At 45.1% G+C, this 26,257-nt stretch overlaps 1 protein-coding gene across 1 annotated transcript; it reads left to right on the top strand.

Moving 5' to 3' along the window:
• On the top strand, positions 1 to 23,915 carry PAOX (polyamine oxidase). The gene is made up of 7 exons (XM_040320769.1): positions 1 to 396; positions 6,390 to 6,873; positions 8,263 to 8,456; positions 20,430 to 20,685; positions 20,815 to 20,927; positions 22,066 to 22,223; positions 23,589 to 23,915. The coding sequence occupies exons 1-7, from the start codon at positions 159 to 161 to the stop codon at positions 23,736 to 23,738; spliced, it is 1,593 nt and encodes a 530-aa protein (XP_040176703.1). The 5' UTR covers positions 1 to 158; the 3' UTR covers positions 23,739 to 23,915.
• The last annotated feature ends 2,342 nt before the right edge of the window (positions 23,916 to 26,257 follow it).

Here is a 26,257-nt window from a genome sequence, read left to right as displayed (position 1 = left end):
TCCCAGTGTTCTCAGTCTGGACTCGTGTGAGGAGCACACAAGTCCGAGCTCCTTCTTCCCGCTCTTCACTGAGGTAACTCCGCACTTCGCCCTCTGAGGAAACTCGGCGCTCTCAGGTATCTCCGCACTTCGCACTCTCACCCCCAGGATCGTCCAACATGCCAATCAGCAGGCTCCTCCCCCTCCTCGTCTTCTTCTCCGTCCAGCCCAATCAGCAGTCTCTGGGGTCAGAACTGGAGGAGGCGATGGGTCGCAAGAACCCTGCTATTCTCATCATAGGTTCGGGCATTTCCGGGATCGGAGCTGCCGAGAAGCTCTACCAGAATGGCTTTCGTAACATTAGGATCCTGGAGGCTACAGGGAGGACCGGAGGACGCATACAGACGCAGAGCTTTGGTAATACGGGTCACACTGCTAGAGGACTATTTCCTCACACAGGAGGCTATCCTCCTACTGTGTATTACGCTATAGCAGGGGGAGCACTAACATACAGTGTCCACTAGAGGGCAGCGCTGACACTCCAGATACTAGGCAGAGTCAGAGAATACAAACCTATTCTATGAACTGGAATCTCTTTACACCAGTTTTCTGAAAATCACCTGTACTGCTGATATATGAAAACTACATGAGACTACTATATATCAAACCTACATGAGACTACGATATATGAAAAATACATGAGACTACTATATATCAAACTTACATGAGACCACTGTATATGAAAACTACACAAGAGTACTACATATAAAAGAGACACAAGACTACTATATATCAAAACTATATGAGGCTATAATATATAAAAAACACACAAGGCTACTATATATATTATATAACTAGACAAGACCACTATATATAAAAACGACACAAGACCACTATATATATAAAAACTACACAAGACCACTATATATATAATAACAACACAAGACCACTATATATATAAAAACGACACAAGACCACTATATATATATATATATATATATATATATATATATAAAAACTACACAAGACCACTATATATATAAAAACGACACAAGACCACTATATATGTAAAAACGACACAAGACCACTATATATGTAAAAACTACACAAGACCACTATATACAAAAACTACACAAGACTACTATATATAAAAACTACACAAGACTACTATATATGAAAACTACACGAGACTAATATATATCAAAACACAGAAAAGATAGGTGCAAATCTCAGGAATGGACCACACTCACAATGTATATAAAATACATATTTTTTTTTATTTTATTAAGTATAAATAATTAAAAAAGAAGTATAAAAAGAGCATTACTGCATAGCCTTTATTAGACATCATATCACTCCAATAATAGTTCATAGATAAATATGTGAGAACTTTACAACATAAACAAATAAGAAACAATCGTACTCCTAACATCTGTGACACATCTATTCCAGATGTGAATTATTCACATCATTTATTCTGGCCATTAAAATGAATTAAAGGAACACTAAGGCTGCTTTCACATTGCAGCGTGGAGCCGCGGTGACGGTATAGCCGCGCTATTTGTAGCGCGGCTATACCGTCGTATTTACCGCGATATTCGGGCGCTAGCGGTGAGGTTTTGCGGGCGGTATTACCGCGCTTTCCCATTGATTTCAATGGGAAGGCGCGGTATAGGAGCGGTGAACACACCGCTCCTATGCCGCAGTAAAGATGCGGCTAGCAGGACTTTTGGTGCGCTCCTGCTAGTGCACCGCTTCAATGTGAAAGCCTTCGGGCTTTCACATTGAACACTGCAGGGCATGATTTTTCATGCGGTATAGCAGCGCTATTTTTAGCGCTGTACCGCATGAAAAACGCCCCAGTGTGAAAGGGCCCTAAAGGCAAACTTTTTTTTTTTTAAATAACAAACATGTTAGGCTGGGTTCACACTACGGTTTTCCCGTCCGTCAGCCGCATACGATTTCAGTATTGAAAACGTACGGGCCCGGACGGGAAAACGTATAGATAGAGAATGCATTGCAAATCGTATGCACTCAGATGCATCCGGGTGCGTACGATTTGCTGGCAAAACGTTTTTTAAACGTCCGCAAAACCGTGTTCAACCACGGTTTTGCGGTCGTTTTTAAAACAGTATGGCAAACGCATACGTTTTCCTTTAACATTAATGTTAATGGAAAACGCACATGTGTGCGGTTCCATACGTTCCCGTCCGTTTCAGCCGCATACGGTTTTCCATATAAATCGTATGCGGCTGACGGACGGGAAAACCGTAGTGTGAACCCAGCCTTAGCAGGAAGCTCCTGTTCATTACACTCAGAAGATTGCAGAGCGAGGGATCCTTCCTGTCAGCGCAGTTCATTGCACATATACACTCAATGGAAATTGTTATCATTGACACAGCATCAAATACCCCTAAAGGGGAAAGCTCTTGTGACCTATCTGTTCATTCAGGAGTCCACTCATTGAGGTGAGCTGCTAGCATCTTTAGTGATGGATGCTTGGCACGATTCCCCTTTATGATCATACATAGAAGCACTTTTTGGACACTCTCTCTTGGCGCTCGTGTGTTCTGCTGCCGATAAACTTTATTTTATTTGTTTTACATATGTTCATATGTTTTAGTGCTGCACTGCCTTCTATCATGTTTTTTATTGGTATTTTATAATTTGACCCTTAAGCCTCGTACACACGATTGGACTTTCTGCGGACAAAGCCTCGGACTTTTGTCTGAAGGGTGTTGGCCATGAATTTGTATTGCATACAAACGGCAAAGAATTGTCGGCCAACAAACATGAAACTACGTGGGTTTTCAGCTCTTTAGCGCCACATTTTCTGTAACTTTTCTGCTAATGTTGTGTTATCGTTAGCATTGCTTCTGAGCATGCGTGTTTGTACTTTGGATTTTTGTGTACACACGATCGTATAATCCGACAACACACATTTGTTGGCGGAAAATCAGACAACACATGTCCGATGGAGCATACAAACAGTCGGATTATCCAACAACATCCTATCATCACACAATTCCCGTCGGATTATACGGTCGTGTGTACGGGCCTTTAGTGTTGAGTTGCTTTTTATAGGGTTTGATTGCGCTGGTCGAATTCCTTTTTACATCTCATCACAACCACGTTGTACAGCCAAGTGAATTATGCCTTGTTGTGTTTTTATTTATTTATTTTTTCAGGACAAATTTGACCGTCATTTGGTGGTAAACGGTTAGGCCCCTTTCACACGTGCGGACCGTATGTCTGCTTTTTCATCCATCCGTTTGCGGATGAAAAAGGGACATACATTGGTCCCAATGACATTGCGGGTGTCAGCAGATAAACATCCGCTGACACCTGTAATCGTACGCCTCCGCAAACATCCGATTTTGCAGATGGAAGATTACTGTGTAAATGTCATTGGCACACTAGGGGGCGATCAAGGGGTTAATTGTGTTCCCTATTGTGTGTTCTAACTGTGGGGGGAAGGGGACTCTCTATAGGAGATGACAGCTCATGTTTTCTACTTTGTAGAAAGACACGATCTGTCCTTCTCTCCTCAGACAGCACGGGTATTTGTGTGCTTACACACACAAACCCCCGTGCTCCCGCTCATGCAGGCGATCGTGCGTGGCCGGTGGCGATCGCGCCCGCCGTTCATGCGCATCGGATTCCCTGCCGTGGCTCTCCTGGGCAAAGCTGTATTTGTACGGGATCTCGCCCAGGAGAGCCATTCTGCCGCAGTATATCTGTGTGAGCCGATCCGGAACCAGTTAATGAATAAACAGTAAAGTTGGCCCAATATTTTTTGTATAATGTGAAAGATGTTACACCATGAGAATCGTGATCTTTATTCTAAGCAAAAATATCCAGATTCTCATTTTAGCCAAAATAGTGCAGCTCTACAAATACTGTAGTTGCTGACTTTTAATATTAGGACACTTACCTGTCCACTAATCCAGCGGTGTCTTCACTCGAGCCGATTTAGCCATCTCGGCTCAGGGAAACCGTCAGTGAAGCCTTGCTGATCTGTACTTTGTGAATGGCCCGGCGGCGGGGGAAGGAGGAGGGGGGCCCGTACTTCAGGCTGAGTTTTCCGCAGCAAAGGTTATTTTGGCTTCCTGAATCATGCTTGAACTCTGAAGCCTTTCTGAAGTGCAGAAAAGAAGGGTAACTCAGAAGGGGGGGAGTTCCTGCACCTATTTTTTTGAGAAAAAAAGCCCTGTGTGTGTATGTACAGTGCCTTGCGAAAGTATTCGGCCCCCTTGAACTTTGCGACCTTTTGCCACATTTCAGGCTTCAAACATAAAGATATAAAACTGTAATTTTTTTTGAAGAATCAACAACAAGTGCGACACAATCATGAAGTAGAACGAAATTTATTGGATATTCCAACCTAAAAAAAAAACTGAAAAATTGGGCGTGCAAAATGATTCAGCCCCTTTACTTTCAGTGCAGCAAACTCTCTCCAGAAGTTCAGTGAGGATCTCTGAACGATCCAATGTTGACCTAAATGACTGATGATAAATAGAATCCACCTGTGTGTAATCAAGTCTCTGTATAAATGCACCTGCACTGTGATAGTCTCAGAGGTCCGTTTAAAGCGCAGAGAGCATCATGAAGAACAAGGAACACACCAGGCAGGTCCGAGATACTGTTGTGGAGAAGTTTAAAGCTGGATTTGGATACAAAAAGATTTCCCAAGCTTTAAACATCCCAAGGAGCACTGTGCAAGCGATAATATTGAAATGGAAGGAGTATCAGACCACTGCAAATCTACGAAGACCTGGCCGTCCCTCTAAACGTTCAGCTCATACAAGGAGAAGACTGATCAGAGATGGAGCCAAGAGGCCCATGATCACTCTGGATGAACTGCAGAGATCTACAGCTGAGGTGGGAGACTCTGTCCATAGGACAACAATCAGTCCCTGTATACTGCACAAATCTGGCCTTTATGGGAGAGTGGCAAGAAGAAAGACATTTCTTAAAGATATCTATAAAAAGTGTCGTTTAAAGTTTGCCACAAGCCACCTGGGAGACACACCAAACATGTGGAAGAAGGTGCTCTGGTCAGATAAAACCAAAATCAAACTTTTTGGCAACAATGCAAAACGTTATGTGTGGCGTAAAAGCAACACAGCTCATCACCCTGAACACACCATCCCCACTGTGAAACATGGTGGTGGCAGCATCATGGTTTGTGCCTGCTTTTCTTCAGCAGGGACAGGGAAGATGGTTACAATTTATGGGAAGATGGATGGAGCCAAATACAGGATCATTCTGGAAGAAAACCTGATGGAGTCTGCAAAAGACCTGAGACTGGGATGGAGATTTGTCTTCCAATAAGACAATGATCCAAAACATAAAGCAAAATCTACAATGGAATGGTTCACAAATAAACGTATCCAGGTGTTCGAATGGCCAAGTCAAAGTCCAGACCTGAATCCAATCGAGAATCTGTGGAAAGAACTGAAAACTGCTGTTCACAAACACTCTCCATCCAACCTCACTGAGCTCGAGCTGTTTTGCAAGGGGGAATGGGCAAAAATTTCAGTCTCTCGATGTGCAAAACTGATAGAGACATACCCCAAGCGACTTACAGCTGTAATCGCAGCAAAAGGTGGCGCTACAAAGTATTAACTTAAGGGGGCTGAATAATTTTGCACGCCCAATTTTTCAGTTTTTTTATTTTTTTTTAAAGTTTGAAATATCCAATAAATTTCGTTCCACTTCATGATTGTGTCCCACTTGTTGTTGATTCTTCAAAAAAAATTACAGTTTTATATCTTTATGTTTGAAGCCTGAAATGTGGCAAAAGGTCGCAAAGTTCAAGGGGGCCGAATACTTTCGCAAGGCACTGTATATTGCATGGTTAAACTGAAAGCAAGGAAGATGAAAACCCTTAGGGCCCTTTCAGACGTGCGGACCGTATGCCCGCTTTTTCATCCATCCGTTTGCGGATGAAAAAGGGACATACATTCTTCCGTCTGCGGATCGGATGAACACGGTCCGTGTTCATCCGATCCCCCCCTTAGGGGAGAGCGGAGAAAAGACAGGGCGGTCCCTGCACAGTGTGTGGAGACCGCCCTGTCATCTGACGGCTCAGCGGGGATCTACGGAGCAATCCCCGCTGAGCTTACGGACACACGGAGGAGGATCATTACTGATCCGCCCCGTGTGAAAGGGCCCTTAGTGTGTGTGTATATGTACCAAATCCAAGGAAAAAAAATAGCCAGCCTCTTGGCTGCTCCCTCCAGCTTCCCTTTAAGCGTTCGTTCACCATTATAGAAAAATGTTTTGGAGCACGGCATCCTGGGAACTTAATATGTATTTGCTTGTGCTGCAGTTTAAATGTTTTTAAAAGACATAGGTCAAACATTTTTACATAAATTTTTTTTTTTTTTTTTTTTTTTACTTTTAAGCAAAGGGCCTGGTCGAGATCGGTGCACAGTGGATTCATGGACCATCCCCCGAGAACCCAGTTTTCCAGCTGTCAGCCCAGTATAATCTTTTAGGTCCTGATGCCCTGCTTGAGGAGAACCAGAAAATGGATGCGGGAGGCCACCCTCCTGAAATCCCTGTTCTCTATACCAGCTCTGGAAAGAAAATCAGTCCGCCATTAGTGATGAATCTAACAAGTTTGTACTTTGAGTGGCTGGAGAATGCTCGGAATTTCACAAAAGATACCTGCAGTCCAGATGCCAGCGTGGGAAGTTTCTTACGCCAAGAGATTTTTCGCGGCTCAAAGGAATGGGATAAGGACACATATGAGCATAATATGGCAGTTTTAAGGTCATTTCTTAACATTGAGTGCTGTGTAAGCGGAACCCATACAATGGACCATGTGGCTCTTTGTCCCTATGGAGAGTATACAATGTTTCTAGGATTGGATTGCACCTTTCCTAAGTAAGTACACAAACAATGCAGTATCAGTTTAAAGTTGTAAAGGCAGAAGGTTTTTTATCCTAATGCAATCTATGCAGAAATTATTTATATACAGTATATGTTATGAGCACACTACATTTTACTACAAATATCAGTGGCGGTGCGCACGGACTCCGCCCCCTCTCTCCTCCCACCTGTCTATCACCATAGATAGATTCATGCATTGCATGAATATATCAGGCGCCGGGCACCTGAATTACAGATTTTTTTTTTTTTTATTATTATATAAGCACCTGATTAGAGCCTTAGGCTGTAATAGGCGTCCAAAAAGGTGAACTTAACCACCTCTCAGCCAATCAGGTGCTCGGGTCTGTGTTACCTGCCACCTGATTGGCTGAAACATCAGGCACTATAATGTGACGCCACCTATCAGGTGTCCAATTATAGCAGAGGACAGGAAGAGAGGGCGGGAGAAGAGATCGAGGCGCGTGGAGGACATCGCCGTGATCTGCTGCCCCACCAAGACAAGGTAAGTAGTGGGCGGGTGGGGTATGCACGGTGGCGGCAGTTGATGGGCGCGGTGGCGGCACTTGATGGGCATGGTGGCGGCAGTTGATGGGCACGGCGGCGGCAGTTGATGTGCAAGGCTGGCGGCAGTTTAAGGGCACGGTGGCCACAGTTGATGGGCACGGTGGCGGCAATTGATGGGCACGGTGGCGGCAATTGATGGCACAGTGGCAGCAATTGATGTTTTTTTTTCAGTTTGTGCCCCCCCAAACATTTTGAGCAACAACTGACGAATATATAAAAATATATTTTTTTTTTCTTACAAATGCTCTAGAAGCGGATCTCCGCCGGAAAAAAAATATTAAAAGCCAGCAGCTACAAATACTGCAGCTGCTGACATTTAATATTAGGGCACTTACCCGTCCTGGAGTCCAGCGACGTTGGCAGCAGAGGACGAGCGATCGCTCGTCACTCTGTTGCCCCCACCGCCATCCTTGGTGAGGAAATCAGGCAGTGAAGCGCTCCGGCGCTCACTGCCCGATTCCCTACAGCGCATGTGCGAGACGCGCAGCGTCGTCCTCACTGGTCCCCGTTGTGTTCTGGGAGCCGAGTGTGTCCCAGAACACAGCGGACAGGAGTGGGAAGTGACGTACTCCTTGCAGATTCCCCGCAGAGAGAACTCCTGGAAGTGGGTGAAAATATCTGCACCCCCCTTCCCGCTGAAAGGTGTCAAATGTGACACCGGAAGGGGGAGGGTTCCGATTATATATACTATACTATAGGGTGGAGCTCCACTTTAAATTTATGACAAGGATAAAGACATTGTCATAGTTGGGAAAGCTGGTTAACAAATATAATTTGGCATATTTTCACACTTGAAACTTTTTTTTTTTGTAATTACAGGGGCTTCGAAAGTCTTGTGAATCGGATTAAAGCAAATATTCCAAATGACACTGTAACACTGAACAAAGCTGTTAAGAGAATTTCCTGGGATGGCTCCTTCCAGGGCAATGACTTCCGTGTGTACCCGGTGCAAGTGCAGTGTGAGGATGGAGACACATTTGTGGCAGATCATGTAATTGTCACTGTCCCATTAGGTAACATTCATTATATTACAGTGTGCCAAATGCTGGTGCAGATTACTACAACTATGCTGCAATATATCTTACACAGTTGGCACCCTACAAAAAGACTATACACGTGATATTTCTGTTTAATGCATTTTCATTAAAATATAGTTAAACCCAAAACCATTAAATGTACAGTACATTGCAGTTAAACAGTTCTTAGCATTGGTGGCTGCATTTGTTTTTTATTTCCAGGCTAAGAATTTTTTTTAGCAAGTAAAAATAAGACCTGCTGATCCTGCCAGAAATGCATTGTCCTTGTCCCTTGAGTGAGTGTTGCCACCCAATGACAGGAAGTGTTATTTGCTTGACCACCAGGTAAATATCAAGGAAACAAAGCCTTAAAAACAAATAATGCAGACACTATCTAAAGACTGTTAGTCTACAGTATATATAGTATTTCACAAAAGTAAGTACACCCCTCACATATTTTTTTTTATATTTTATTATATCTTTTCATATGACAACACTGAAGAAATTACACTGTAAAGTAGCGAGTGTACAGCTTGTATAATGGTGTAAATTTGCTGTCCCCTCAAAATAACTCAACACACAGCCATTAATGTCTAAACCGCTGGCAACAAAAATGGGTATACCCCTAAGTAAAAATGTCCAATTTGGGCCCAAAGTGTCAATATTTTGTGCGACCACCATTATTTCTCTTTCGTTCATGGACGGACACAGCAGCATAATCTTGACAGTAGAGTATTAGCCTTCTATTAAGAGAGGACTAGGCAGAAACATGTTAAAACAACATCAAAACTGTACAGTACTGCCCAGGTGGACGGTCCCCTCTCCCTGCATGCAGCAGCTCAGTTTTTTTTTCTTCCTAGCATAGGAGAAGGGCCTGGCTCCCTATTGGGGCCATTGGTCTTGGAGATGTTTTACTTTTTTCTACTTTTTTGATCCTGAGATCTACTATCAACTAGGGGTGCAACGGATCGTCACCGATCCGTGATCCGAACGGGTCACCCCGTTCGGATCGGCACACTAGGCGATCCGCGGAGCGCTCCGGAGCCTCGGCCGTAGGAAAGTCCCCGGCTTCGGCCTAGCTCCGGAGCTTCTTGCTCCACCCCAACCAATCACAGATCGGCTGTGATTGGTTGGATGGGATGTCCGGTCTCTGCACCTGATTGGCCCGCGTGATGAGCTGCCCGGATTGGCTGGCTTACTTGGCGCGCTCTGGGAATCATCTCTGCTGACATGTGTCTTCATTCCGGTGCCTTGGCTTCCACTGTAAAATACACTGTGACGCACACTCCATGCAATCTGCCTGCACACTGATTAAACTTCTCCTGCAAACAGACCAGGTGGATAGGAAGGATGGCACAGGTCAGTGATGTAGCCCAGGAGCAGTTATAGAGCTTGAAATGAAGCCATAAAAGGTTTTGGGCAATTTTTTTAAAAGAAAATTAAGTTTACAAATTTGCAAAAAAAAAAAAAAACTGTGTATATTTATATAAAATCTCACATACGTATATACTGTTTACATGTTAAATTTTAAAAGCCGCAGCAAACCTTACATGTTTGCTAATGTGACAGAACACCTCTGATTTTCAAACATGTAAGGTTTGCTGCGGCTTTTAAAATTTAACATGTAAACTATATTTTGTGTTGAAAATAACTGAATCTAAAACTCTGTTGGGTGTAACAAGATTAGTCTTTTTTTTTTATTTTTTGCTGATCCGAAAAATGATCCGATCCGTGACTCCTGATCCGAGGATCGATCCGATCCGTGAGTTTTTCGATCCGTTGCACCCCTACTATCAACTGGCTAAAAGGTTGGATATCCTAGATCCTTTAGCTACGCGCTGGGTCGGCCACGACATGCCCCGTTGCTCCAGGGGTGGCCGGTGAGCTATATGCTCCGGGGCACACATATGACCGCGTTACTACTGTCCGTGTCAGTGTGCCGTGGCCGACAGCTACCCCTGTACTTCTTGGGTGGTGGGTCTGTCCGGAATGCGTCCAGCAGTCCTCGCAGGACGGGTAAGTAATGTTCCACATGTTTTGGCAGGTTGGAACAGTTGGGTATTCCTGGGGAAGTTTACTAGGGGGTCTCTCACCCTTCCTTCTCTTCCTGTCCTTTCCCTCCTCCCCATGCTCTGTGGTGGCTGGGCCTGCTGTGTACTAATCGGGGGGTCCTCTGGGGGTGGGGCTCCATGTCTTGGCTGGGGGCTGCGGGGTGTCCAGGGTCCGCTCTCCATGTGAGGTGTTGTCTGGTGCCATGGGGGGCCCAGCGTGTTCACAGCCTTTTTTCTCCTTCCCTCAGGAAAACATTCGGTGGCCATTTTGGCGGCACCCAGCACCATTTTCTTGTAGCCACGCTTGTCTTAATGCTGTATAGCGGCGGCCTTTTTCTTGTAGTCTGCGTGCTTTATTTACAGGGGCAGCTGGCGGCCATTTTCTTGTAGTCCTGGTTTAGTTTTTGCCTCTAGCGGTGAAAATGTCCCTTCTGAATGGCACGAACAGCGCAGAACACCTCAGGCACAGGAATACACCACAGCCACACAGGATATAGGGTATATAGAGAGAGCGGACGGCGGCACTGTGCAGCACCTGGATCAGAGCGGTGAGTCCTCTGGGGGGACCTCAGTCTAGCAGTTAGGAGGGTAGACCGTTTGTACCTTGCCTTGGTCCCTATGGGTGTCAGGCAAGTGTGAGTTTGTATGGCTTCAGAAGCTGGCGTTTCTCCCCAGACATCCCTGTGGTGACAACCGGTGCCCCTGTACCTGGGGTGCCTAGGGACGCCTTGTCGTGGTCCTGGAGTCCCCTATTGCCAGGGTAGAAGCGGTGTGTGGGTGCAAGGTGGGTAAAAAGGCCCCTCCCAATGTGGCCCCCCCCCCCCGGTATTCAAGGAAATACCACGATTCCGGTGGAAGGGACCCCTGTTTTTTAAGGACCCTGCAGACGGGAGGACCGAGGCGGTGGCACGGTCCTTGTTCATGGTATTGGGGTCAGCATTGCGGTCACTGTTGACCACGACCCTGGCGTCACTGACTCTTCCTTAATGGGCAAAGATTTGCTGCACCATGATTTGAATAGCAACAGGCTTCCCAGGTCTGCATAATAGCGGACCAGTTGGTGCATGGCCTTAAGTATGCCTGCAATGCTGCCTTAAACACAGCTCCCTGGATGTCCAGAGCCATCAGTATCTGCAGTGGTGCTACGCCACATGATTTGACTGAAATGCTGGTCTGCGGACCAGACGTCCAAGAAGGCTCTGGATTGCCCTTCCAGGGTTAGGGGCATTTGGAACCTCGCTGGATGACATTATTAAAATGACATTTGGGGTGAGAGCACAGTGCTCCGTTGATTCAAAAAGTTAAGGAGTCGCTCCGTAGGCCGGGAGCCCTCCTTTTTCTCTTCCGTTCATGGACGGACACAGCAGCCTTTGACCTTAGGGTTATATCCGCTTCCTTCCAGGAGAGGTTAGGCAGAAACACAGCACTTAAAGTGTTAAAAACTTTTCTTCAGTGCAGCTCCTCCTAGGGGGCGTGGTTCCCCGGGTATAACCCACACCCTGTGCTAACAGCCTCAGTTTTTTTCTGCCTAACGACAGGAGAGGACAGGCACTCTGGAATCCCTGTACTCTGGAGATTTTTTGGGGATTTTTTTTTTTTCGCTTTTTATTGTTTTGTTCCTGCATTTTTGGATCCTGAGATTCTTCTATCAACTGCCGACTGGGTGACAGGCTGGGTCTTGACTCTTGTAGTCCCCCCATGTTCGGCCAACGAGCTCAGCTCTGGGTCGTCCACGACAGGCCTCATTGCTCCAGGGGTGGCCGGGGAACATCTTGTTCTAGGGCACACATATGACCGGCCTTTATGGCTTTGTCACAGTGTGTCTGGCCGACAGCCATGCCGTTTTCCGTTTAGCGGACGTTGGTTCTGTCTGGGATACCTCCAGCCGGTGGTCGCAGGATGGGTAAGTAGTGGCCCCTTGCTCAGGTAAGGTGGTATGGCTGGAATTTTCCCCTGGGAGGTCGACTGAGGGTTTGCCCTGCTTTCCTCTCTCCCTTCCGGAAGTCGGACTCACTGTTCGTGTCGGTGTCTGGTCCCAGAAAAGGTCTGGCATTCTCGTCGGCCACCATTTCTAGGTGGATCCGACAGGTTTTGCAGGCGGTTGTTTAGGGTTGTAACTCCTCCGTTGAGGAGCTCTGGTTGTTTTTGGGGTGAAGTTTATTTGGTTGCTGTTCCCACCCCTTGTTTTTTTTACATTGCTTGGGGACGTGCCTACTGTCAAGATTATGCTGCTGTGTCCGTCCATGAACGAAAGAGAAAATAGAATTTTTGTACTCACCGTAAAATCCTTTTCTCTGAAGTTCATGGACGGACACAGCACCCACCCCTCCTTTTTTATGTTTGTACTGCTTTTTTGACGAACTGAGCTGCTGCATGCAGGGGGTTGTACTCAGAGGGACCGCCCACCTGGGCGGTACTGTACAGTTTTGATGTTGTTTTAACACATTAACATGTTTCTGCCTAGTCCTCTTCTAAGGCTAATACACTACTGACAAGATTATGCTGCTGTGTCTGTCCATGAACTTCAGAGTAAAGGATTTTACAGTGAGTACAAAAATCCTATTTTTCCAGCACTGTCTTAACCCTCTTGGGCATGGAGTTCGCCAGAGCTTCACAGGTTGTCACTGGAGTGCTCTTCCACTCCTCCATGATGACATCATGGAGCTGGTGGATGTTAGAGACCTTGCTCTCCCGAACCTTCCGTATGAGGATGGCCCACAGATGCTCAATAAGGTTTAAGTCTGGAGATATGCTTGGCCAGTCGATCACCTTTGCCCTCAGCTTCTTTAGCAAGGCAGTGGTCATCTTGGAGGTGTGTTTGGGGTAGTTATCATGTTGGAATACTGCCCTGCAACCCAGTCTCCGAAGGGAGAGGATAATGCTCTGCTTCAATATGTCACAGTACATGTTGGCATTCATGGTTTCCTAAATGAACTGTAGCTTCCCAGTGCCAACAGCACTCATACAGCCCCAGACCATGATGCTCCCACCACCATACTTAAAGGAGTTGTAAATAAAAAAAAATGTTTTGCTGAAATTACTGTTTACAGGGTATAGAGACAAAGGCCCGGATTCACGTAGCACTTATGCCGACGTATCTCGAGTTACGCCGCGTAAGTGCACATATGCACCGTTGTATCTATGCGCCTGACTCTGAAAGCAAGATACGCCTGTAAATAGGCTTCATCCGACCAACGTAAGTTTCCTACGCCGTCGTAACGTGGGCGCATATTTACGCTGGCCGCAAGGGGCGCTCCCATTGATTTCCGATTTGAATATGCAAATGAGTGAGATACGCCGATTCACGAACGTACTTGCGCCCGGCTCATTAATATACGTGGTTTACGTAAGTCGTACATGTCACCCAGTCCCCTGTGTCACCCAGCCCTGTGTCACCCAGTCCCCTGTGTCACTCAGTCCCCTGTGTCACCCAGTCCCCTGTGTCACCCAGCCCCCTGTGTCACTCAGTCCCCTGCTGTCACCCAGCCCCCTGTGTCACCCAGCCCCCTGTGTCACCCAGCCCCCTGCTGTCACCCAGCCCCCTGTCACCCAGTCCTCTGTGCCACCCAGTCCCCTCTGTCACCCAGCCCTCTGTCACCCAGCCCTCTGTCACCCAGTCCCCCTCTGTCACCCAGCCCTCTGTCACCCAGTCCCCTGTGTCACCCAGTCCCCTGTGTCACCCAGTCCCCTGCTGTCACCGTCTTCTCCTGGAATGGATTATGCTCATAATCCGAGGTTCCACTGTAATATATATATATATATATATATATATATATATATATATATATATAGTGTAATGTTTGGGGGACCAGCTTGATCGCAGGACACAGGCTTTTTAAATCAAAACTAAGGTTTATTAAACTTAAATGGCTTAGCAGCAGCAAAAACAAAGGAAATAACAGTCTCACCGACTTGTACAGCTCAGAACTGCTATCGCAGTTAAATAGTCCTTGCAGGTAAGTCCTTCAGTAGCAGGCTTTCAGGCAACACACTGCCAAGTCCTTTCACAGCTTTTCATAGCTTCCACAGCTTTCCTTGTCCACCATTCACCATGCACAGACTCTCCTACACTCCTCCACTCTCACCTGCACTTCCTGTCTGCTTTAAACTCCTTCCTTGGACAGGTGCATTAACCCTTTCCGTTCCCTTAAAGGCACCACAGTCCAAACAGAGGGGAAATATAACGTCCTTCCAGGACCCAGCCATGGCGTCCTGTACATATCCCCCCCCTGTGCCCCAACGCCAAGGAGGTGGAGGCAACAGTGGAGCTAAAACAATGGACTCGGGAGAGGGCATCTGCATTTTGATGCAGTCTCCCGGGCCTATGCTCCACTATAAACTTAAACTCTTGGAGCGCCAGGAACCACCTGGTAATCCTGGCATTAGTCCCTTTACCTTGCCTCAGCCACGTTAAAGGGGCATGATCAGAAACTAACCTAAATTTCCTCCCCAAGAGGTAATATCTGAGGGACTCCAGAGCCCACTTAATGGCCAGACACTCTCTTTCAATAATAGCGTAGTTTTTCTCCGCTGGTGTCAACTTCCTACTGAGGAAGACTACTGGGTGCTCCTCACCATGAACAACCTGTGATAATACAGCTCCCAATCCTACATCGGAAGCATCAGTTTGGACAACAAACTCTTCTGAAAAATTGGGCGCTATCAAGACAGGGTGTTGGCACAGTGCTGACTTGAGCACCAAAAAAGCCTTCTCAGCGTCTGCATTCCACTCCACCATGACCGATTTCCGACCCTTAGTCAGATCGGTCAATGGAGCCGCCAATGTGGCAAAGTTGGGTACGAACCTCCTGTAGTATCCCACCATGCCCAGGAATGCACGTACCTGCTTTTTTGTGAGGGGGCGGGGCCAACTCTTTATAGCCTCTACCTTGCTGACCTGAGGTTTCACCACCCCTCTACCCACAATATAGCCCAGGTATTTCACCTCCTCCATTCCCAAAGCACATTTTTCAGGGTTTATTGTAAACCCCTCTTTCCAGAGAGAGTCCAGTACTGCCTGGACTTTGGGCAAGTGTGACTCCCAGTCTCTGCTAAAAATGACTATGTCGTCCAAGTACACTGAGGCATACTCCCGATGAGGTCGTAAAATCCTATCCATTGCTCGCTGGAACGTGGCTGGAGCAGTTTGCAGTCCAAAAGGCATTCTTTTGTACTGAAAACTCCCCTCTGGAGTAGAAAAAGCAGTTTTCTTTTTAGCAGCCTTAGTTAATGGGATTTGCCAATACCCCTTGGTAAGGTCTAATGTTGTGATATACCTAGCTGGACCTAGTCTCTCAATAAGTTCATCTACCCGGGGCATGGGGTAGGCATCAAACCGTGAAACTTCATTAAGCTTCCGGAAATCATTGCAGAATCGCAGAGTCCCGTTGGGCTTTGGTACCAACACAATCGGGCTCGACCACTCACTCTGCGATTCCTCAATGATCCCCAGGTCCAGCATCTTCTTTACTTCCTCTGAAACGGCCTTCCTTTGAGCCTCTGGGATGCGGTAGGGCCTGACAAAAACTTTGACTCCAGGTTCCGTGATAATATCATGCTCTATGATACTAGTTAGCCCCGGCAAGTCTGAAAACTTCTCTTTATTTCTCTGCAAGAACTCCTTTGCCTGCTGACTTTGGTATTTAGATAGGGTATTTGCTACTTGGACACTCTCCACCCCAACCTGTGGCTCAAGCCTTGCACTAGCCAGGGAGGTCACCGGTTCCCTGTCTGTCCAGGGCTTTAACAAGTTGACATGATATATCTGATACGGTTTCCTCTTGCCTGGCTGGTGGACTCTATAATTGACCTCTCCCACTTTTTCCACAACTTCAAAGGGTCCTTGCCACCTGGCTAAGAACTTACTTTCCACAGTGGGAATTAGCACCGCTACTCGATCCCCCACTTGGAAGTGCCTTATTTTAGCAGCCCTGTTATAGACCCGTCGTTGAGCCTCCTGGGCTTTTTGCAAATGCTCTTTGACTAGCGGCATCACGGTTTGGATCCTTTCCTGCATTTGGGAGACATATTCCAGGACACTCTTATGCTGAACAGGTTCACTTTCCCACTCCTCTTTAACCACGTCAAGAAGTCCGCGAGGTCTCCGCCCATATACCAACTCAAAGGGCGAAAAACCCGTGGAGGCCTGGGGCACTTCCCGGATAGCAAACAGGAGAGCTGGTAACAGGCAGTCCCAATCTTTCCCATCCCTTTGTACCACTTTCTTGAGCATAGATTTAAGGGTCTTATTAAAGCGTTCCACCAACCCGTCCGTTTGGGGATGGTAGACCGATGTGCGTAGCTGTTTAATCCGGAACAGCTTACACACATCGGCCATAACCCTTGACATAAACGGGGTACCCTGGTCTGTGAGTATTTCCTTGGGGAAACCAGTCCGTGTAAACATCTGGAATAATTCCCGGGCAATGGCCTTTGAGGAGGTATTCCGCAGGGGTAGCGCCTCAGGATATCGGGTGGCATAGTCAAGAATCACCAATATGTAAGAGTGACCTCGAGCTGACTTTACCAAGGGACCCACTATATCCATGGCTATCCTCTCGAATGGGACCTCAATTATGGGCAGAGGGACCAAAGGGCTCCGAAAATGAGTCACCGGAGCGGTCAACTGACAGGTCGGACAAGAGGTACAGTATCTCTTTACCTCTGCTTTCAGACCTGGCCAGTAAAACCGGTCGGTGATCCGTGCCTCCGTTTTTTCAACTCCCAGGTGTCCCCCTAACACATCGTTATGGGCCAGGTCCAGAACCTTTCGTCTATATTGTTGGGGTACCAACAATTGCTCTACCACATTTTCTCTCTCCTTGGTAACCCGATACAGCAATTCATTATATATTGCAAAGTGTGGCCACCTCTCATTCGCACCTGGCTCTTGGGGAACCCCATTTACTACTACCACTTGTTCCCGTGCATGGGCAAAAGTGGGGTCCTGCATCTGAGCAGTCCCAAATGCCCCATGGGGAACACCCAAATCCGGCAGCGCAGGGGTAGAGGCCACTTCCTCATCCTCTTCCCCCAGCATTACCTGAAGTGGGAAAGGCTCCTCCCCCTTAGTGTTTTGGTAGGTCTGTGGACCACATATCTTGACATCCTCAATAGTATCAACACTACTTTCATCACCATTAACCCAATCATTAGCATTTTCCCCATCTGGGTCCACATTAACGTTTGGCAGTTCAGGGTTATCCCTCTCAGCCGCAGGAACAGGGGGGCTAGTTTCTCCCCAGTCTCTGAACTGTTCTCCTTGTTCCCACAGTTTTGTAAACAATGGACAGTCTCGTCCTATTATAACATCATGCACCAAGTTCTTTATCACCCCCACCTCTTGAGTAACAGTGCCACATGCTGAGGAGATAGACAACGTGATGAGCGGGTACTCTCTAGTGTCCCCGTGAATGCATACCACCCGTAAAGTTTTTCTTACCGGACCGATCTTCCCAATCACTCTAGGATGAACCAGGGTTACCATGCTTCCAGAGTCCAACAAAGCCCGGGCAGGGAGGTGGTTCACTTGGACTTCACACTCAAACTTTTCCTCATCCAGGTCGAGGTGTGTGGTGCACACTTTGTGGGCACAAAAGGACCCCCTCCGAAGAACCCCGCATTCCATGGGCTCCTCTTGCAGTGGGCAGTGTGCCCGGGTATGACCCCAGGAATGACATCGCCAACATTGTACATCCCCTCCTCTCCGAACAGGAACAGAACGCTGCAAAGGTACCGGGAGTGTCTCTTGGCCTTCCGGGGTGTTTGTCCCAGGGCTCCTTGGAACATCCTTTCGAAGGGCAGCAGTTGGTCGAACAGGCCGTGGCAGACTAGGCCCTATGCGCTTGGTAGGTCCGAGCAGGTCCTCCACCACTGTATATCGTTCCACCATCTCAACAAGGAGGTTTGCTGTTTTGGGGTCTCCATGGCTGACCCACCGTTGGAGGTCATCTGGCAGGGACCTCAGGTATCGGTCCAGCACGACCCGCTCCACAATTTGGGGGCCAGACAACACCTCAGGCTGCAGCCATTTTTTTACTAGTTGCACCAGGTCATGCATTTGAGACCGGGGTGGCCGATCTGGACGATATTTCCATTGGTGTACACGTTGGGCCCGAACGGCCGTAGTCACCCCCAGACGAGCCAGAATTTCTGCCTTTAACTTTTGATAGTCTTTAGCATCATCTGGTGGCAGGTCAAAGTAGGCTTTTTGAGGATCTCCAGTGAGAAAAGGAGCAATGAGGCCGGCCCACTGGTCCTGAGACCATCCTTCTCTCTCCGCTGTCCTCTCAAATGTAGCAAGAAATGCCTCTACATCATCGCTCAGGGATAATTTCTGTAGAAAATGGCTTGCCCTCACAGTCACCTGGTTGCCAGGGGCAACAGCCGCTTGTTCCCGAACCTGAGACAGCTGCTGCACTGCTTCCTTTAAAGCCGTCACCTGAGCCTGCATAACCCCTTGCTGCGTCGCTTGCTGGGCCGCCAACAGGCGAGTATTTTCTTGCTGCAGAGCCAGCGCCTCTTTGTGGTAAGTTTGTTGTGCCTCCAGCTGGGCTGCTAAGCGCTGATTAGCTTCCTCATTGCGAGTCTGCGCTTGCATGTTAGCCAAGGTCAGCTGTTTAATTAGCTCCTCCATTGCTTCAACTTTCAATGTTTGTGCAGCTTTAACCCAGGACATAAACTCAATGTACTGTCTCTTTAAATGTCAGTTCAATATAAAGTCCAATGCAAAAAGAAAAAAAGTTTTTTTTTTTTTCTCTTCTTATGCCTGTTATTCTGTCCTGCCCGCATTCTCCACCAGTGTAATGTTTGGGGGACCAGCTTGATCGCAGGACACAGGCTTTTTAAATCAAAACTAAGGTTTATTAAACTTAAATGGCTTAGCAGCAGCAAAAACAAAGGAAATAACAGTCTCACCGACTTGTACAGCTCAGAACTGCTATCGCAGTTAAATAGTCCTTGCAGGTAAGTCCTTCAGTAGCAGGCTTTCAGGCAACACACTGCCAAGTCCTTTCACAGCTTTTCATAGCTTCCACAGCTTTCCTTGTCCACCATTCACCATGCACAGACTCTCCTACACTCCTCCACTCTCACCTGCACTTCCTGTCTGCTTTAAACTCCTTCCTTGGACAGGTGCATTAACCCTTTCCGTTCCCTTAAAGGCACCACAGTCCAAACAGAGGGGAAATATAACGTCCTTCCAGGACCCAGCCATGGCGTCCTGTACATATATATATATATATATCCCTAGCCCTATGTGCTTTCATATCTGTCTTATCTTTATATAATACGCTCTTTAAATGTTTCTTTAAAATGTATGGTTTTCTCTTTTATGAACAAGAAAATAATGACGTTATGATGTTGGGCTGGTATAATAATGCTATGGGGCTGGTATGAAATGTTTTCCAGGGCTGGTTTTTACTCCCAGTCCGGCCCTGACAGCAATAACTGGATGTGAAAGAGATGGATAGGGTAGGCTGCGGAGTGTAATAAAGGTAAATAGAATGTGCACATTGCAAGTGTGAGTTGCACTCCTTTTCCATAGTAAATGTTGTAAAGTTCAATTTGCAAAGAATACCCAATCGGGTGCAGGGAAAATAAAAAAGAGCATTTCTGCTTGCACATGATTGGATGATTGAAATCAGCAAAACTTTACCACATTTAGTAAGCTCTGGGGAAAATTAGTGTAACTGAATTTGCAGAGTGCAACTGCTCTTGAAACGTGCATAGCCGATTGGCCTTTAGTACCTTAACCCCTACGTGCATATTTTAGTGTTACACTTTCCTTTTTGGATTTGAATGTACCTTTTTAATATGCGAAGAGAGGGAAAAAAATGAAATATTCTTTGAACAGTCAGTGTGATGATGGACCATTATGGAAGATTAAACAAAAAAACCTTCTTGTGATTTATAATTTCAGGATTCCTAAAAAAACATGCAAATGATTTCCTTAGCCCCCCCTTGCCTCCAAGTAAGATACAGGCAATAAAGAAATTGGGATTTGGGACCAATAATAAGATCTTGCTAGAATTTGAAAAACCCTTCTGGGAGCCAAACTCCACATATATTCAGCTGGTATGGGAAGGTTCTTCCCCTTTTACAGAACCTCAGAAAGACTTAAAGAAAAACTGGATGAAAAAATTATCTGGATTTGTGGTACTGGAACCACCAGAACAGTAAGTGAGACATGGCTCTTGGTGGCCATAAATCTTATTTAATGACATAAAAATACATTTTATTCATTAGGATTTTGTCATTGAGGCAAGATGGATTTGTTTAAATCGGATTGTGATTTTTGTCACCAGGCCCGGTCATGTTCTTTGTGGTTTCATAGCTGGCGAGGAGTCTGAATATATGGAGAGCTTATCGGATGAAGAAGTCCTGTCCACAATGACCTCCCTTCTGAGACAGTTCACAGGTAAAGATTACTAGTATTTTTACCCGTTATAAGTAAGCCTTAAATCCTTAAGGAATGACAAAGGGGCAGATTTTAAAGGATAAGTTCACCTCTAGGAGCATGTTACGTTTTACACCCATATTAGGGGTTTAACATGCTCCTACGCACCCTCCTCCCACCGCCAGCATTGCCCTCTCTGTGAAAGTGGGTGGGGGTTCCTCTTTTCGCACCAGCTGTCACAATTTGAAAACTGCATGGAGCTCCCCCCACACAGCTGTGTCATTCGCTTAGTTTCCTGTGAATGAATAGACTACAAGTGCCATCAGCCATTGCAGTTGACGGCTTGTAATTCTCATTGAACTGCAAGGACGCTGTTGAGCGCTGTTGTAGTTAATATATTTTTCCTGCATTTCAGTAACTGCCTGCCCATATGGGAGATACAGGCAGACAGCTTACTGAGTTTCTCAAGGATCTACGCTCTGTACCCACAATTATGATTTCACTTTTATTTACAATGTAATAACTCCGTCACGCCAATCAAAAAATAACAGTAATAGGTGGTGTACATTTTCTAGCAACTAAACATATAGCAAGACAAAACACACATAGCAGGGAAAAGGGGACAGGGGGTTCTGTTATTGAAGAAGCTATTGTTATGAGTTCTAATAAATGGATAGTTTTCATCGGCCAACCGCTAAGACCAGGTTTTTATTATATAAAGGAATTGGTCCCACAAAGCACTGGCAACAATATCTTTTCTTTATTCTTCTCATTGACCACTTATGTGGCCTTGTGTTCTCCCACTAACCTCAATGCATTTTTTTTTTCTTCCATTTACCACTGAGATCAGGGATTTTTTTATTTTTTCCCCCTATACTGACCATTAACACTAACCATTTTCCCCACTTGCACAGGTGATTTTTTTTTTGCCTCTGCTGACTTTTTTCTTTTTCTTTTACTTATCAATAATGTAAGGGACACTAGGTTAAATACTTGCCCACTGCTTTCTGTATTCTCTCTTACAGATCATATACTCCTGACCCCTGTACAGTATACGCTGTGTTGTACATTACACCATTCTGATTGCTATACTCTTTAAGCTGTGCTGCACATGTATACTTGACCTACATGTATCTTTTCCCTTTCTCTAACTCTATAGGGAACCCTGAGCTACCCCCACCCATAAGTATTATGCGAAGCAAGTGGCACAGCCATCCTTACACTTATGGCTCTTACAGCTATGTGGCCGTGGGTAGTTCTGGAAGTGATATTGACAATCTTGCAGAGCCTTTACCCAAAGATTTGAATGCCGCAAAGGTAAGACATTAATAGGTAGATTCACATACATTGCCGCAACTTTGCGGCGGCGTAGCTTAGGGCATTTAAGGCTACGCCGCCGTAAGTTAGCGAGGCAAGTACATGATTCACAATGTACTTACCTGCTAAGTTACGGCGGCGTAGCCTAAAGTGGGCGGGCGTAAGGGCGCCTAATTCAAATTTCTCTAAGGGGGCGTGTTTTATGTTAATGGAGCTTGACCTGACGTTTTATTTGTAACTGCGCATGCGCCGGGCGCCTACACTTCCCAGTGTGCATTGCGGCTAAGTACGCCGCATGGGCCTATTGATTTCGACGTGGACGTAAACAACGTAAATCCCTATTCACAGACGACTTACGCAAACGACGTAAAAATCGACGCGGGAACGGCGGCCATACTTAACATTGGCTAGGCCACCTAGGGCCTAGCTCTAACTTTAGGCGGCCTACGGCATTTACGGCGTAAATGTACCGCGGGGGCCGGGCCTACGTTTGTGAATAGGCGTATCTAGTGATTTGCATATTCTACGCCAACCGCAATGGAAGCGCCACCTAGCGGCCAGCAGAAATATTGCAACCTAAGATAGGACGGCGCAAGCCGTCGTATCTTAGATATGTTTAAGCGTATCTCTGTTTGAGAATACACTTAAACATAGGTCGGCGCAGATTCTGAGTTAGGTCGGCTTATCTGTAGATAAGCCGGTCTAACTCTTTCTGAATCTAGCTATAAGTGTAGCAAATAAAGTAGCTAAGTTATTAAGGGTTGAATCCTTTTTTTTTTTTTTTTTTTTTTACTTTTTAAATCCATGGGGTCTTTTGCTTTCATTTGTTCCACAATAAGTCCCTTATGCTTAAAAATTGGGCAATTGAAGACTTGGAACCCGCGTCCAATTCGCAGTGGTGTAAACCCAGCCTAAAGTCATCACAGAGGACAAGGGGGCACTCTTTACGTCTTGAGAAAAAAGTATTTAATCTCAGAATACGGAAAGGTTTCTTCACAGTAAGAGCTGTGAAAATGTGGAACAGACTCCCTCCAGAGGTGGTTCTGGCCAGCTCAGTAGATTGCTTTAAGAAAGGTTTGGATTCTTTCCTAAATGTACATAATATAACTGAGTACTAACATTTATAGGTAAAGTTGATCCAGGGAATATCCAATTGCCTCTCGGGGGATCAGGAAGGAATTGGATCATACTCTGCTGGGGTTTTTCACCTTCCTCTGGATCAACTGTGGCTGAGGGAATGTGTATATGGGATTGCATTTTTTTTATTTTATTTTTTTGGTTGAATTAGATGGACTTTTTTCAACCTGACTAACTATGTAAGTTAGTAGAAAAAAATCAAATGAAACGTGTTTCTGTTTTCCTTAGCCTTTACAGGTCCTTTTTGCTGGAGAAGCCACAGAAAGAAACTTTTACTCTACTACTCATGGTGCGTTAATGTCCGGACGAAGAGAGGCACAGCGTCTAATTGACAGATATCCAGAACCGGGAACTGCTGTCAGCAAGGCCAAGCTCTAGCACATTCATCAAAGCTGTTCAGTGACATGTCCAAACAGTTTATACTGTTTAGCAGCAAACACAATTGCATTTTTTTTTAATCATGTTTTAATCGAGAGGAAAAAAGGTGCATTTAAAAATACTATGTATTAAAATAATTATATTGCAAATAATACATTTCAGTATTGTTTAAAGATATGAGGTAATTTTGTTCTCTTATCGGGGGAATTTTCCTGAACTGTTAATAAATAACAATGTGAAATTAATGCCCACCAGAGGGTCTACAACACAAAATATATATTTTTTTATAAACAAACCTAAATAAGTGCATAAAACCAATATTGAATTGATAAATAAGAACATAATTCAATAAGTGATTGGGTAATACAAATAAGAATGACATAACAATCAAAACAATTGTGTTGCGTTGTGAATATACTCAAACAAACACGTATTCAAATAATCAAAATCATGTAGTGCTCATACACTGATGAGAATAAAGTGCTATAAGTGAAAAAAATAAAATTCATCCATATATACATGTAAAGCTGTAAACTTGCATTCATAAATTTATATTATTCAATAAAAAGTGCCAAGTAAGGTATACAGATACAATATTTTCAATTAAAGTGCCAAGAATTCTGTGCAAAGCATAAAAAACCTCAAATGTTCATTCAGAATGACAAATCTTCAAATGTGGCGTAAAATTGGTTAATTATCTTCTACACAGAGGAATCCAATTCCAAATACTGGTGGTGACACAGGTGCTCAATTACAATCCAAAAGTTCTCCAATTGATTCTTTGCTCCATGCTTCAACATATATAATAATGAATGTACGCTTACAGGGTTTTCCTCCCGTCTACAGAATCGGAGGATTGCGGAGCCGGGTGAGATCGGGTGTCAGTGGATGTTCATCCTCTGACACCCGCAATCTCATAGGGATCAATGTATGTCCCTTTTTCATCCGTTCACGTGTGAAAGAGCCCTTATGCCCGCGTACACACGATCATTTTTTGGGTTGTAAACATTTTTTTTTTTTTTATGTCATTAAAAACGATCGTGTGTGGGCTTCAGAGCATTTTTCGGGGGCTGAAAAACGGGCAAAAAAAAATTCGAACATGCTCTATTTTTTTCACAAAGTTTTTAACGTTGTCGTTTTTCGGGTTGTAAAAAATGGTTATGAGACGGGAGCGCTCGTTCTGGTAAAACTAGCGTTCACAATGGAGATAGCACATTTATCACGCTGTAACAGACAGAAAAGCGCGAATCGTCTTTTACTAACACGAAATCAGCTAAAGCAGACCCAAGGGTGGCGCCATCCGAATGGAACTTCCCCTTTATAGTGCCGTCGTACGTGTTGTACGTCACCGCGCTTTGCTAGAGCATTTTTTTGTTCACGATCGTGTGTAGGCAAGGCCGTTTTAATGATCAGGTTTAAAAAAACTTTGTTTTTTCTAGAGTCTGAAAAGCATCGTCTTTTTACAACCCGAAAAATGATTGTGTGTACGCGGCATTAGAGTTTCTATTTGTATGCAATCAGGCAGGCCCTTGCACTACATGGTTTTGGTAAATCTGAAGACAAAAATCTGCAGAAAATCTCATAGTGTGTATGGGGTCTTAAGCCTCGTACACACGATCCAATTGTTGGCCAACCGAGCTTCAAATTTTTGTCTTCAGGGCATCTGCCTGGATCTTGTCTTGCATACCAACAGTACACAATTGTCGGCCAACAAACAAGAAAGTAGTGACATACTACAAGGAATTTCAGCTCTTGAGGGGAGCCACCCTTTGTGACCCTTCTGCAAAAAATTTTTTTGGTGAGCATTGATTCCGAGCATGCGTGTTTTTACTTTCAACTTTTGTGTGACGGATTTGTGTACTGACCATCCGAAAATCTGACAACCAACTGTTGTCCGCCGAAAATTTACTAGCCTGTCATCAACATTTGTTGGCAGAAAGTTGAACATTTGTCAAAAGGAGCGTACTAACGGTCAGATTTTAGGACAACAGTCTGTCAACAATTGGATCGTGTGTATGAGGCTTTAGTATATTCACAGCACAACACATGTTTTCGGATTGTTATGCTTTAGTATTGGGATGTGCAATACAGTGAGAGCAGCTGTTTATTAATCATTGATTTTAGATCACAACACTTGGCACAGATAATTTTCTTGTTTTAGTTTTAAATAATAATGACAGTCCGTGACACAAGGCTAGTCCTCTAGCAAACCCGTGCCAAGGTGCCATGGAAAAAAACACACAAAGTATGCCCCAAAATTGTAAATAAATTGTTTGATGCACCACCGTGTCCACCACCACCAGGCATGCACGTTTACCTCCAGATATGATATAATTAGTGGGAATGCAAAATAGTTAATATGCAAATACAGTGATACCTATTATAAATAAGGTGCCAAATGTGATATTAAACAGCGCTCAAAAAAATATGTGAAAATGTAAATATCAACAAATATAATATTGGTACAGTGACATAGTGAAAAATAAATAAATAATCCACCCTCTAAGTGAGTCAATATA

This window comes from Rana temporaria, chromosome 8 (assembly GCF_905171775.1).
Source record: "Rana temporaria chromosome 8, aRanTem1.1, whole genome shotgun sequence".
Taxonomy (NCBI): Eukaryota; Metazoa; Chordata; class Amphibia; order Anura; family Ranidae; genus Rana; species Rana temporaria.
This window is presented reverse-complemented; position numbering and strand designations above follow the sequence as displayed.